The sequence below is a fragment of the Xiphophorus couchianus genome, chromosome 23 (assembly GCF_001444195.1).
Source record: "Xiphophorus couchianus chromosome 23, X_couchianus-1.0, whole genome shotgun sequence".
Taxonomy (NCBI): Eukaryota; Metazoa; Chordata; class Actinopteri; order Cyprinodontiformes; family Poeciliidae; genus Xiphophorus; species Xiphophorus couchianus.
The window spans coordinates 9,391,958-9,407,167 of NC_040250.1; the positions used below are offsets into that span (position 1 = coordinate 9,391,958).

At 39.5% G+C, this 15,210-nt stretch overlaps 1 protein-coding gene across 4 annotated transcripts in view; it reads right to left on the minus strand.

The window, feature by feature from the left end:
- Window positions 1-5,062: 5,062 nt before the first annotated feature.
- Window positions 5,063-15,210, minus strand: part of diaph2 (diaphanous-related formin 2) — a 460,396-nt gene continuing 450,248 nt past the window's right edge. For all 4 annotated transcript variants that reach the window (XM_028008256.1, XM_028008257.1, XM_028008255.1 and 1 more), the window contains one exon: window positions 5,063-10,241. Coding sequence is in view for 3 of the 4 variants with exons in the window: in XM_028008257.1 (XP_027864058.1) it covers window positions 10,177-10,241 (65 nt within the window). In the remaining variant the exon portion in view is untranslated. The remainder of the gene's footprint in view (window positions 10,242-15,210) is intronic.

Below are 15,210 nucleotides of genomic sequence, written 5' to 3' on the forward strand. Positions count from 1 at the left end.
CCAACTTCCTTGGTGATGTTTTGAAATGAAGCTTCAATATTTCCTCATGATGTCAAATATTTTGGGAAGTGCACCAGTCCCTCCTGCAGCACAACACCAACATAACATGATGCTGCCGCCCCTGTACTTCACAGTTTGGATAAATCTATAAAGCAGCCATTGTTTAGGGAGACGGGATACTTGCTGGAGTAGCTTTGCCTCATGTTATAGTTTATTGGTATATAAAATTTGTTTTTATCTACACAGAGATTTTATGGTAGTAAAACAGTTGTAATCTTAACAGCCTCTTATCCTACAGGTAATTACGAAGGGAGAAGTGTGATCTTATAAAACAGAGATTGCACTGTTTGACCCGGTTGTGTGCTGACATGTAACTTTTGCACATAAACATTAGACCCAAATGAACTGGCTTAGATACAGATTCACCACATTCATCAAACTGTTGTGTTTAAGAGCAAAGGGCCGACCAAATGTGATTTCTCCTCCGACTGAATTAGCTCAGGTGGGGAGGGAATCGTTATTATCTTCTTTGTCTCATCTCCATAATGTTTGCGTATTTCATTAGGGAGAATGCAAAATGAAACATAATTATGTTGTACCCCAGCTGACAACTTCTCTGTCACCAGGCGCATTAAAAACACGGCCGTGAAGAAAGACCATGCGGCGCTGGCTCATCTCTCACAGTTTGACAAGGCTACTTACTCTGAGTTCATGAAAGAAAAACAAGAAGCTAATGCTTGCCTCATACACATAACTGCAACCTTAAGCTCATTAGAGAAACAAACTTTCTCATTTCGAGCTCCTCCATCCCAGCAAAGATTGAAGAGCAATTAAACCAGAGCAGACAAATAAACTGAGGGGGAATAATCTTTCTGAATCACCTGGAAAGTCAAGTAGATAAAAAAAAAAAACTCACCAAAAAAGCAAAACTGGGTTTCTCTATAAGGTGCAGTCAGAAAGTCTTGTAAGAAACTAGTTTGGCCTATTTCTGCATGTTTACTTGCAGCCAAGTACAAATTAACCTCCCAAGATCAACAATAAACCTAATTAGAGTTGTGTTCGGCTGCACACATCTCTAAACACAGATCACAGCTTGTTGGGAGATGAATCTCCATCTGTCTGGCTGAACAGTGGGAGGAGGAGAGTCTCCGAGAAGATCCGTCCCAGGATTCCTCTAGTGGAGCGCGCGCCATGTGTGTATGAGGGGCCAGGGGGTTGCTTCCCCCATGTCAGCTCGTGTTTTATGATGTCACGCTGCAGAGGGGAAGTGGGACATGGCACATACAGGGAGAACACGCCGCTGGATTTGAGGATGTTAGGTGAAGTTGGGGGGAGGGGGAGTCCTGTCACGCTAAGGGGCTCAGACAGGAACAGCTCTGCCCTGCTATCCGACACTCACCACTGTAGCTCAGGCTGCCAGACGCTGGGGGAACAGAAAAGTATGGGGTTGATATTTTGTTATGTTACTATCACAAGCCTGATTGGATTTTATGTGATGTTCCAACACTTGGTTATACATGACTGTTGATGTGGATAGTAGATTAAACCTGTTCATGATGATGGTTTGTCTTTAGTCAACTTTTTCCTGTAGTTAAAGGGGCAGTATTATGTGTTCCAGGCGCATGGCGCCATTTTATCACACAAACAAAGAACTAAGTTACCTTTAGTTGTTTTAAAAAGGCCATGTAACTTAAAAGACATTAGATTTTTTTATGTAATGCCTTGAAATTGGTCCTCTGTCTTGTTAAAAACTCCTGCCCTTTCTGAAACCCCTCCTTCAAGAAGTCATCTCAACATGGCTCCTCTATTAACCCTTTAAAAACGCTTTTACCAGCGTTGCACTGTGAAGTAGTTTCACCAGGTGTTTGCTAATTGCTGCTAGTCTAAACGTGTTAAGAGGAGAAGTCGCCGGGGAGTTCTGCTTTATGAAGCGAAAGCTCTAAAAATTATTTTATGTTTATTTGAGAAATCCTTTAATCTCCCATGGCAACCATTCAGGTGTGACTAAACATTTGCTCTCACCAATAGCTGCCTTTTCGACAAAGCTCCTCCTCGGACCTGCAGTCTCCAGCTGAGTTTCTTCTTCACAGAACATCCCTCCCCCACATTTTCCCCACTCAGCTCCTTCAGACTAGCAGCAGCAGCTATTAGCAAACATCTGTGTGTCTGCTGAGCTTGTCATATGAGCTACTTCTCAGTCCAACATTTGCAAAAGCTGTTATAAACCTCTTTACAGAGAAATGTTGTTGCGATGACTTTCTGAAGGTCACAGAAAGAGTAGGAGCTTCTTAAAGAGACAGCAGCCCAATTTCAAGGAGTTAAGTTGAGAAGTTAAATTTTTATCTAAATCATGTTTGAGATATATAGTATTTTTATAACAACTGAAAGTAGCTTGTGTTATGAAATGGCACTATGTGCATGGAAAACTCACAATACTTCTCCTTTAAACCTCGTCAGAGATTCTCAATTGGATTGTGATGTGGACTTTGACTAGGCCATTCTAATACTTAAGAACGCTTTGATCCAAACCAGTCTGTTGTCGTTGTCCTGATAGAAGGTGAGCCTCTATCAGGACTGAATTGTTTTTTTGTTTGTTTGTTTTCCCAGGATGAATCTGCCACCACCAGGTTTTTCTTCTTGCCACTTTTGTGGACTAATAGTTGTTGGGTAAACATCTTCTCTGACTTGGGCTCTGGATCGCTGCAGGTCTTTTTGCAGTTTTTTTTTTTGCAGTTTGCAGTTCAAAAGATAGAAGAGAAAGGCTGGGAACTTGTTTTCAAGCCCAACTCCTCTTTAAACCTTTCCAAAAGTTTCCCTCTTACCTGTCTGCTGTGTTCCTTCATGTTCATGATGCTGTTTGTTCACTAATGTTCTCCAACAAACCTCTGCGGGTTTCACAGAACAGCTGCATTTCTTCTATTGAGTGAGCCATTTCTGCAGGCAGTTGGTTGCATTGCATTTTATTAAAAATGACAAAACATGAAAGCAGTTATATGATGCTTTTTCTGAGCAATGTGTTTACTTACTTCATTTTTCTCCAAATCCAGTGTCTTTGTGTTTTTTCCACCAAAGACACAAGACTTGGATCCATTTCATTAATTCATCTGGTATAAAATATTAAACAAGTTATTGATTTTTCCTCTCTGTTTCTTGCTGCTCTTTAGTAAAGGAAGAGAAATTTGAGTCATAAATGTTGAATGATTTTAAAAAAGCCCCTTTTTATCTGGAGATGTATTTTATTTTTTAAGCCCCTGATTATTTTCCTGAGATGCCACTAGAGCCGTGACAGCGTTTTCACTTTGCCTTTGACACTGGGTAAGATAAAGCAGTGGGAACACCGAGGTCCAAATATGTTGCTTTTATAGGGAGGAGCTGTCCCATTCATCATGTGCTGTAACACCCAGAGCTCTAGGGAAGCCCTGTCCATAAGTCAGCTCAGGGCAGGTAGCGTCTGCTCTGCCAGATAATAAAGTGAAGATGGAACCTTTGACTGAAATCAATTGAAAAACAGGTAAAAATAATCAGTCGAAATGGAAAAATGTTAGTATTTCCTACTTTTTGTTAACTCTGACTGTAGTTTTGTATTTGAAATTGTTTCCATGATTGGTTGTCTTTGTTCCTCTGTGGAGGTCAAACTGGTCAGTTTCACACCTGGGCTTTTACTACACAGCTGTGTTGTGGTAATAGATGGACACTTTGGTTTATATAGCTTTACAAACACGTAAGGCATTCTCTGATGAAGACATCTAAATGATGTGGTGTGTTTGCTGCTGAAGCCATACAGCTTTTTGAATGTGGAAGAAGGAGGAACCCATGATGACTGTGTGATTTATGACAGCAGAGGATGCAGCTTGATTTTGGAGAATTTTATTGATCAAACCAGAGGTCAGATTTGAGCATCATTTTTGTCTCCAGCCCAGAGAAAACTGCAGATTGTTTTTATATTTTTCTTCACATTTGTAACCGGGCTCTTGGCTGCTAGTGTGTAAAAACACGTTGGTATTAAATGAAAAGTGTTTTTTACACAAAATATAACAAAAATTAACATCATCCAAATAATGTTTAAACACAAACGTAAATCTTCAGCTGCAGAAATAATCCAAAATACCTGTAGCATGCAACAGAGACCCTGGATTTCCACAACAGCAATACAAATTCAGTCCATTTACTGACCTACAATTATTTAACTACCACTAAGAAGCAAAATACAAAAAAACACGAATAATTGAAAACTTTCAGCACATCTTTTATTTGAATTAGTGCTCATTAGTTGGTGTTGATTACTAACCTTCTGATGCATGAATTATGATCCTTTGTGTCAGATTTTTTTTTCCATTTTTTAAAATTCTTTTCTTAAGGTAGGAAAAAAAAAGGTAGGAAAATTTCTTTGTAAAAATAATTTATTTTTTATTTTTTATTTTTATGTGATCAATTGTAATTTTGTCCAAATACAAAGTTGTTATTTGAAAAATACATCAGTAGTATTGTTCCTTAGGGGTTATCTGATGTCACAATATTTTTTTTACTTGCAAGAGTCGTCTACAGTAGAAGGAGGGACCGGGTCGGTTCTCATGCTTTTTTGTCTGTCGGCCATATTGTATTTAACAAAAATAATTTCTTGCATTTGCAGCTGATGGCCAGTAGTTGATGGTATATTTTATGATGCATTAGTGTCGACTTCAGTGGTCTGTGTGCATTTATAACATAAAAATCCACAGGAAGCACAAGAAAATGGCTTTTAGAAAGCTGTCCACTGTAGTGACCACTATGCATGAAAGGGCTAATTTAATGTCACGATTGTTCAACCAGATAAAATTGGATCTGTTAGATTCGAGGGCTTCTGTAAACACTGTTTCCTGTCACTTGGATGAAACAGAAAAAATATTGACTTTTACAAGCAACTCTAGAGAACCACTCAGAAAGATTCGGAGTTTTCCTTTAATCTCAGATTTTTCTCAGGATCTTTTAATAATTATTACATTAATTTTTTCTTTCTTAAGGAAGAATTGTGGTTTATGTAACCACAAAAAAAATCTGGATAAAAAAGAAGACAGAGACACAATTTTAGTTTTCAGAAATCAGTTTTAATAACAAAGTGGTTATTAATTTGTACCATTTTCCATTACATATTCCATGGAAGGACAGTCTTCATAACCATTTTGTTTTTCCCCAAGATCTAAGCATACAAATAACCTCAAAATGTTAAAAATATAAATGTTTCTTAAGACAATAAAACATACTCGGTGACAAATAAAAGGAAGGTAGGCAGGGATATGGCAGCTTACGCATCATGGTCAAACAGGGTTAGTCAACAAAAATAAGCTTTGCTTGTTGATTCAGCCGCAGCTGAACTTCATCAAATCACCAGCAAAGTCTATCAAAGTGGGAAGAAGTGGATAGAAGTGGATATGTGGCAGCTGGTAACTGTTTACCAGAAGAGATGCTTAGCAAATAGTTCACTCTGTTAGCAGCAATGTTGCCTTTACAAATCTTGGAACAAATCTTTCCTTTGTCTGCGCAGAATATCTTGTAAAGTCAGTGAGTGATTAGGAGCCTTAAAGTTAACCTTCGCACTTCATACCCCTGCCTCCTCACCAGTATGAGAACCATCAGCACTCAGTGGCTTGTAAAACTGTTTATTCCCCTTGAATTTATTCACAATTCATCACATTAAAACCACAAACTTTGTTGCATTTAATTAGGATTTTATGTGATAAGCCAATATAACATACTAGTGCGTATTTATGAAAGCTGATATATGGATTTAAATCACAGTTTCAACTCTTTTGTAGCGTCTCATGTATTTTCCTTAGAAGAAAAGCATCCCCACAGCATGATGCTGCCACCTATTTGGTGCGTTATATATTTGAAGGCAATTTTTTGCAATCAATTGTATTTAAAAGCGTTTCCCTAAATACAACACCAATTAGCATTATTACAGATCCTTCCTTCTACACCAGTCACTGCTACCAAAAGCAGGGCATCCTTAAAAAGTCTTAAATTCAAGGTCTTAAAATGTTGTAAATAAATAAATAATTTTAAAAAATCAAGTTTACTTTAAATATGTTAATTACAGGTCTTTATCATGGCAGGACTATTTAATCGTATATTATTTTTTCAAGCGGTACTTTTTTCTGTCAGGCTAAAGTTTGAGTCATAAACATCTTCACTGCGTTTTGTGACTCGAGGTAGTTGAAGCTAACGCTAACTAGCTCTGCTAATTTAACCATGATAGCTGCTGGCTATCAAGGTTATTTACAAATTTATCGTCTTTTGACCGTTTCTGTCGTGATTTAATTCATGTTTTGTCTTTAAAAGGTTCTAAATTTGAGATGGTGTAACCTGAGGAAACGTCCCTTCTGGTATTTGCACAGTTTTATCTTCATTTAGCCAATTGTACATATTCCTTTTGTTAGAGTCTTTGGATCGGATTATTTTTGAAAACATCATATTATTTTATGTGTAAATTTTGTTCTTACTGTATCACAGTTTTTTTTATTTGTTTATTTTTTTAAAAAGTAACAATTCCAATGAAATGCTCTGAAGTTTGTGGTTTTAAATGTGAAACATCTCTGGTGTCATAAATACCCAAAGGTTATCATCATCAGCTGAGGTTTGTTAGTAACAAGCACAAAGATGAAGGTATGATTGGCTGATTTTCACACGACTATAATGGATCAGTTCAGGCTTGTCAACCTGAAAGGCTCCAGCTATTACTTTCTATTAAAACACGATGGGATGAGGAGACAACAATCACAGCTACGATGAGGGATGTTTTCTTGTAGGAATCTCTTAATTTGACGTTTAGAATCGTTTTTTTTCCTGCAGGATGTCAAATTTTCTCAGCTTTCGGTTTGTGAAGCTGTTTTTGTTTGCAGGAAACTATTACAATAACTATTAATTACTCTACTTGTTTAAAAATGTTTTTTAGATGATAAATACATAACTTAAAATCACAACAAATCTACCTTAAAAACTGGTCATCAATATTGACCAAAATAAGACTTTTTAAGATATCTGTACAGCTTAAAGGCTAATTGAAAAGAACTTTCAGGGTTAAATAAGTTTTTGAGCCAAACTGAATAATCAAAATGCAAAAACCTGCGTGTTTTTCCAGATAAACATCCAATATCATGGCAGATCTGTGTTGCTGGAGAACTGATCTAAAAAAACAAAACCAGGTCTTATTCGAAGCTTAAAATTGCCCAGGTGTGGTGTTGTAAGGAACAAACGGTGAGAAGCGATTACAGAGAGGAAATCACTTCTTTTGACAGCGCATCTCTATCACTGCTGTGTACAACACGTCCTCAAAACTGCCGCCACCGCAGAGTCCCTTATCCAGAAAACTCATTCTCAACGCTTTTGCTCTGTGACGGCTCCAACCTGATATTCAGCTCAGAGTTATTGTCTTCTTAAATATGCAGACTTCGCGGAGCGTTGTGGGCGCACCTCGAGCCGAGATGATGTGTAAAATTGCATTTTTTAGATGCGCGCGGGCAGAGGGAGGGGAGGCTCTGTGAAACAGACGCATCACAAGCAGCACTGGCAGATTGTTTAAATGAAAAACTTCCCTCTATTCAGACCAGAAGTCGAGACCACTGCATCCCATTTTCCCCGGGTTCCTGTTCGGATTACTGAGGTGGCATGGGGCGCGCAGACACACAAAGCCCAAAGCAAAGTTATGCTGTTGCTAAAGTAACTTGTGTCATGGTAAAAGGGTCACTTATGTCATTAGTGCTCAATAACCGGAAGGCAGTTGGAGACTCGCTCGCTAAGACAAGCATCATCCAGCCTGTGGCCCTCCGTCTGTAATTCTGGTTATGCCCTGTCTCCGTGTGGATTTAATGGTTGTTTTTAGTAGCATCTGCTTACAGTCTAGTGAAGTGAGGGGGACAGAGCCGCCCTTAGCATGAATATATGAATAAACAGTTTACATTGAAATATGAAAGTAGGTCCTTGCAAAGGACCTACTTTCTCATAAGAGGAAAGCTCAAACGGTGCCGGCGATCCAGCAGAAGTATCCGTGCACCGATTGATTTCTGGAAACCTGCCTATTCTCATTTCTGTTTGAGAGATAGAAAGGAAACTGTCTTAACATTAAACTATTTCTCAGAAACATCCCTAGCGTTTCAAAAAAACACACAAAAAGGGAAATTCTCCAGAGTGTGGCCATTATTTTATAAGAAATATATCCACTCTTAGAAGAGTTAAATAGCTGCAATAAATGATTAAAGAAGACATTGATCGTTGTGTTGGAGCACAGTTTGATGCCCTACACACAGAAATGTTTTCTATACTTAAGAAATTACACAAAAAATTATAGTTAGGTTATATTATGTGTTTTGAAAATACAAATTACCCAGGATATTACTGTAATCATAACTGGCCTGTGATGTATGTGGTGAAAACAAAAAAATGCGGTGTGGACCACGGAGGCAGCATTTACTCAGGGTTGAGTTTGGTCATGACATCATTTTTACATCATAAAAAATTAGAAAATAAATCCATAAAGTCAAATGTAAAATGCTATGATTATAGATTAATGATGAAGGCTCCCACATACTTGTATGTACTTCCTGTCGCACAGAGTTCGTTCACATCGAACGGTTTTAAATGTGACGGTGAGCTGATGAGGTTGGAAGACGATGTCAACTTGGGGACAAAGTTGAGTCAGAATATGAAGAGTGTCCGACAGAAGAGATAAGTCTAGTATGTTGAATTAATGAGGGAATATGAAGACCTTCACTAAACAAAAACTGTTGGGAAATTAAGGAAATTGTTACACATGATGCTTGTCGACAGTACGGCCGAGTATGTGGGAGCCTTAACTCTAGAGGGGCCGTTCTGTCATGATCATTTGGCGTGGATGATGGTGATGATGGTGGTAGGAGTTCGTCCCACAATCTGTATTCAATCCTCGGCAACCCTCAGCCTGTGGGCAGATGTGGCTACTATCCAGTAGCTTGCCGCCATCAGTGTGTGTGAACGGGTGAATGACTGACTGTAGTGTGAAGCGATTTGAGCCTCTAGACTTGATAAAGCGGTATACAAGTACAAGCCATTTATTAGAAATGTAACACAAAAAAACAAAACAAAAAAAAAAACTACATTTTATTTTTATCTTTTTAAGTTTCTTCCATGTTTTGTAACTTCATTTTCAAACACCTCAGAGTTACTGAAACTGGCTGGTTTCTTCCAGTGTGAAGATTGTTGTTCTGGTGCTCACATAAGATTAGAAGTGCATTCTACAGGAGTATAGTTTAGTATCTAAGGGAGCAGTCATAGTTTAGCATCTCAATTTTCAAAACTTTTTCCCCCCATACTCCAGCTGTTTTTTTGCCTTGTTGTTGGAAAAGTGCCATAAACATATAATACCTTTTAAGCATTGAGGCGTGCCGTGTTGAAACCCTGTGTGACCTAACGAGAGGTCTGAGTGTTCATGTTTTGTCCCTGACAGAGACCTGGATGCATTTAAAAATGTCAGCCTCTAATGGTAACAGCAAAACTAACCTCGGGACACAAATCGGCACCGGAAGGGTGAAAGTGAGATTACACAACACAACATTAAATCAACTAAAATGTCTTGCAGTTTGAATGTCAGTGAGTCACGTGCTCTGTGTTGGTGCAGACAGCCGCCACCTCCTGTGGCTTTGTTGGAGTGTGAAGACGTGATTATTTCTGAACAAAGGACCTTAAATGTGATAATATTACTCTGTCCTCTCTTCCTTTAAGTCTTGTAGTTTCCATTTAAAGGACAGCTGTCCATGTTCCTCCACACAAGCATGCAGTTTTCAGAAGTCCATCTTGGCTGAATGTCTCTCTGCAGCATACTGTTATGTTTCTCCTGTCAAAACTGTGAGTTAATTGAAGCATTTGGATTAAAATATAGGTTTAAACCTGGAAATGAACAGCTTTTTAAAATGTTTCAGTTCCAAAAGCAAAATAAATCTTTAAGCAATAAAAAAAAGCATACAATAAATATGTAGAGTGTCCAATAAAGACTATAAATGTCTGGTTATTCCATTCTGTAGGCAGTTTTCTATACTTGGTGCTGGGTAAGCCACAGTGAGGGAGGTGGTCTATCCCTCCTGATGTCTTCCTCGTCTTCTCCTCCTCCTCCTCATCATCGCAGGCCTCTTTGGCACTTATCTAGAGTCTTGTAGTAGACGCGGGTAATCATCGAGCTTGGTGATTTGGGTTGTGGCGTGAGCGAGACCTTTCGAGGGCTGCACGGCGGTTGTCTGTTCAAGAAGAGATGGGGGGGAAACAAACAGGTGAGACTGGAAAAGACGAAGGAAGGGCTACATTGATTCATGATTGGCAGAAGAGCTGAACTACATAAAAAACTGTACAGAGAAGCTAAAAGAGGGGAGCGGAGAGACAAGGCTGACTGAGAGCAAAGCAGCAGGGAATGACGGAGAAACAAGGAGCTGCAGGAGCGGAGGTGCTTGTGTCTGGTACCATAGTAACTCCCTTCATCTCCTGATCCTGGCTTTTCTTAAGAGACCCTCAACTGTCCTCACATCAGATGTGACATATGCACAGCAAATAAAGGCAATGCAGGCAAACATATAAACATACGAGCAGCGACAAAGAGGATGACACATCTAGGGTGTTTTTCTGTTAGCATCAGCTTGTTACTGCCAGTGTGGATCCTCTCATCTGACTTAAGAAAATGTTGATTTTGCAGTTGTATGGGGCAGTAGAAAAACTTTAGCACCTCAGCTCATCTTCAAACCATTTTTTTCTCCAACTGTGAGCACTTTAGCAATTGCTTTACAATTGAACTTCACATTTTGTCACATTAAAACCACTGATATCATTGTTTGGTGAGTCTTTCATATAAAGATTAACACAAGGCTGTGTGTAACTACAGTGGATGGAAACAAAGTTCTTGCAAGTCTTGTGGAGTAAATATCTACCTGCTTTTCACATCTAGAGACTAAAGTTTCTGCCCTTTCTTCTATGAAGATAGGAGAGAAAATGAACATGCTTCTATCTAATCAAAGGGTCTGCAACTCCAGTCGTCCATTGCCAATAGCCGGGTTTCCAATGTTTTTTCTTGTATGCACATTTTAAAGTATCACATTAGAAAACTTTGATGGAAATGGTTAAAATTCAAAACAACTTCCTTAATTTTCCAAAAAAGGTTTTTATGCTCACTTGAGGTGGTTCTAGGCTTTTGCAAAAAAAGGAGAGATGAAAACATATTTGCCAAACAAGTTCTGATGCTGCAAACCTTCCCAGCCACCAGTGGTTCTGTGCCTCACTAGAGGCAGGAAACTCTGAGAAATTTGTAAATCCAAACCTCAGAGGTAAGTACTCTCTGTTTGATTTGCTCCAAACCAGTAGATGGAAACACACGTAATTTGTATTTTCCTTCTTTTAAAATTCACATAATAAAAACATCAATTTTCTTTCGGATACATCCCTGCTCCCACACACTTGAATCAAAAGGCTGAATTTTTTTCTTAGCATCTTAGCAAAGTTCATTTACGGTAATTTAGGTGTGTTGGAGCAGGGAGACCTCCAAATGTTGCAGGGCAACGGCACTGGAGGGCTGGAGTTGCAGACCCTGATCTAAACCTTTTCCAACCATGAACGTCAAACAGGATTTCTAAAGGGGATTGATGGTATTTTATGCAGGTCAAAAAATACCATCAATCTGTCTCATCTGAGAGAACAGATTCAAGATTTCTATTTCTAAACATTAAAGCCTTTGTTTTGATCTAAAACATAAAATCCTGATTTGAAATAAAACCCCATTGAAATCTGTGGTTGTGTGGAAAATGTGGAAAAGTTAAAGGGTAATAGTTTTGCAGCCACTATAAACAGCGACAAACATTTTCCTTGGGGTGAGAAATAAGCGACAGTTGAACTCTGGGGATTTTCTGTTGCCAGGTTCATGACAAAGTCATACAAATATTTCTTCCTCTGCTATCCAACCGCGGCTGCCCAGAAATGCCCAGGACATCCTTCGGGCAGCCAGGTGGCAGGTGGGGCTGGACGGAACCAAGAAGCCGAGCCACAAAGACGACTGCAGGCACACCCACGCAGGACTCCTGGTATTACCAAGCATGCCGCTGCCAACGCACCCATTACTCAGTGCTCTGCTGTGAGGTGCCAGGCGTCCGAGGCTGGGCGTTGGTTAATGGCGCTCGTTCCATCCATCATGTCAGGTAATGAGCTGAGAGCGAAAGCAATGGCTGGGAGACATACACACACACGATCCTGCATTCACAGCGGCGAACAGAAAGCAGTGCCTTCTTCAGGGTTGGATACAAAGCAACATGCAGATGGTGCACAGGAGGAGAGAGGAGGAGGGAGGGAACAGAAGGAGGAACAGGAAGACAGTTCAAGATGTAAGAAAATGAATCAAGGTTCTGTTGTCTCTCTGCTTCTTCCAGCCAAACGCACGTTTACGTGCTGTATAATAGAGTGAGAGCTAACGTGTTCTGGCAGTGTGTCCAAACACATCACAACTACTTATCCATGCACTCATTTTGTTCTGTCCACAGGTTACGCTTCACTCTGTGAGCACGACTTACGAAACCTTCCTCCATTCAAAACAAGCTTTCACAGCACACAAAAAAAGAATTGAGGGGGAAAAAATTGGGACAGTTTTAAAGAAAAATAAATAAAAGTAGATCATCCACAATTTATTCCTGCCAATCATTTACAAGTCCAGCTGCTGTGGCCTCATTTCTGGGCGAACAGTCGCCTTTAACCTCTCAGAGGACCTTGGAAAACAGAACCTCGGTCTTTGGAGGCATTCATCTTGAACTACATTTAATCCAGTAAACAGGATGATGGGAGGCTAGAAAGACCAACTGGGACTTTACAGAGCAGGACAAGTAAATAAAGACAAACTGGATCAATCTGGAATTAAAAATACTAAAGTGGGAATTGGATCATTTTCCCCTTCATTTCATACCTTGGATGTTTTTTTTTTTTGAATGTTTATGAATTAATCAAACAAGATGTTGCATATTCTGGCTTTTATCTGGGTCAATAATGTGCCATGTCTTGAACAGGGTTGGCCTCAATGGGGACAAGAACCATAATTCAGGGAAATAGGGTGACAAAGAACTCCAGCATCTTAGCATTTTGGACTTTTTGTTTTGTTTTTCCTTGTCCCACAAACTGAGACGATGGCCAACGTTCTGGACTTTACAAATTTATTTGGCATTTGTAAAGAATATTAGATGGGAGTATTAAAATATTGAAGTATAAAACTGGGTTTTTTAACATACCTTTATATTAATTATGCTGGGAGGAATGGGCCATAATTCCAGCAAACTATTGTGAAAGGTTTTAGGCAGGAAACCCAAAATGCTTTACCCAGCTCAGACAGTTTAAAAATACATCTGACACTGAACAGAAAAAGAAATTGAATGTCGGATGAAGACACAAAAATTGGTATTTGTTTTTGTCTCCTGTGTTTCTAATTCAACAGTTAACAGTCATTATTATTATTTGTTGATTATTTTTAAATAAATGTTTATTACATTTAAGACTTCACCTTGCTGTGGTGAATTTGGCTGCTAGCGTAAAAGAAACTCATCAAAAATTACATTAAGTTAAATGTGATTTCAGATTCTTTTTGTCACTGTTTATCTCCACAATTATCTACAAAAAGGAGGCAAAACATCTGCGTGTGGCAACAAACTGACCCACAACTTTCCATGTAACAAATAATTTGTGTCTGGGCTTGGTTATTTTAGAAGGCGGCCATTTTGCATGCTGTGTAAGCTGAAAGCCGCTGACCATTAGAGTGACCACTTGCTGGAACCCTTCAGAAGCACTCCCTTACTGTAAGCAGTGGTTGACAAGTGCCCTTTTGGGGTTTTGAAGTCTCTTGCCTAACTGCCTAAATATACTGGAAAGCTTTTGTCAAAGACTTTGCTAAAAGGGAGAAAAACCTTCAGCAAAATGCATCTCCATCAGAGGATTCTTGAATAGCGAGCTTTTAGCTTCTCATAAAGACTTTTCTGTTCCTATCTCCAGGTGCATACAAGCCCATCTTTTCTCACCCCACATCAATCTATCACAACAACTGAACAAACAGCAACCATTTCTACTGGGAGCGAAACATTACTGCTAGCCTCTACTGAATTGAAAGCTTCAAGCACAGACACACATATAAATACACACGAACTGGAGCAGAGGGAAACAAAGTGAGGCAGGGGAAAAGGAGGACAGATCCACACAAAAGAAAAAAACAATTCTCTTTTTTTTGTGCACTGATTGCAACTCTCTCTACTCGCGTTGGTTTTGATGGCTTCTTTACCTGCGTCTCCCAGAGGCGACATCTTTTCGAGTTACAGCAGAAGCGACACAGAGGAGCACGAGAACAGGAGAAGAAATTGACAAAAGAGGATCAGGTATTCCGTGTTACGGCAGGGGGATGTTGGCATCCCAGCACTTAATTAAGTGCTGGCTTGGCACCGTTTCACAAAATGTAGCTAAACACACATTGGAAATCAGCAGGGGTGGATAGAAGGAGGGCAGAGTCACTGACATGCAGACATGCACAAATGCATACTATCTCTTTCATTGTCACACACTTGAGGAAATGAATTGTTCCTTAAATTAACTTCAGTGTGAAATCTCTCTCTGTGCATTGCTTTGAGGAATTCACACATGTACGCCTCTGCTTCTAAAAGAGGAAAATCTCTGCATGTACATCATGATGACCCAGACCACACAGGAGAAAAATAAAAGACCTTGAAGTCAACCTTTTCCTCAAAATTGCCTCCAGTAAGTCTCTGTTTTGTGCTATGATAGATGTGATGAGATTCCTTAACAGATTATGTGTCTTTATGTCCTTTGTGTTCCTGCCATCTTTTGCTAATTGCACTGAATTACATCATGATGGTGTTCAGCGATGTGTAAAAGGAGGAAATCCAGCCACTCATCTATCAAACGTTTTCAGCTTGAGGTGCTGGAAGGAATTACCTCTCCTTGGTCAGAGCAAACAGGAAGACTTCAGAGGGATTACACCGGGGTAGTTAAATACTGCATGGGCAGCAGGCTCTGGGCAAACATCTAAATACGGCTCACTTATTGATCAAGGTCAAATAATCAAAAGGCTGAAGCAGCTTCAGACGGGAGAGTCTGAGCCACGCTGCAGATACCGCACAGTTTCCGCCGTCTTTTGTGTTAAACAAGTGAGCAGTGACTTCTCTGACAGCATCGCTGTCTTTGTGT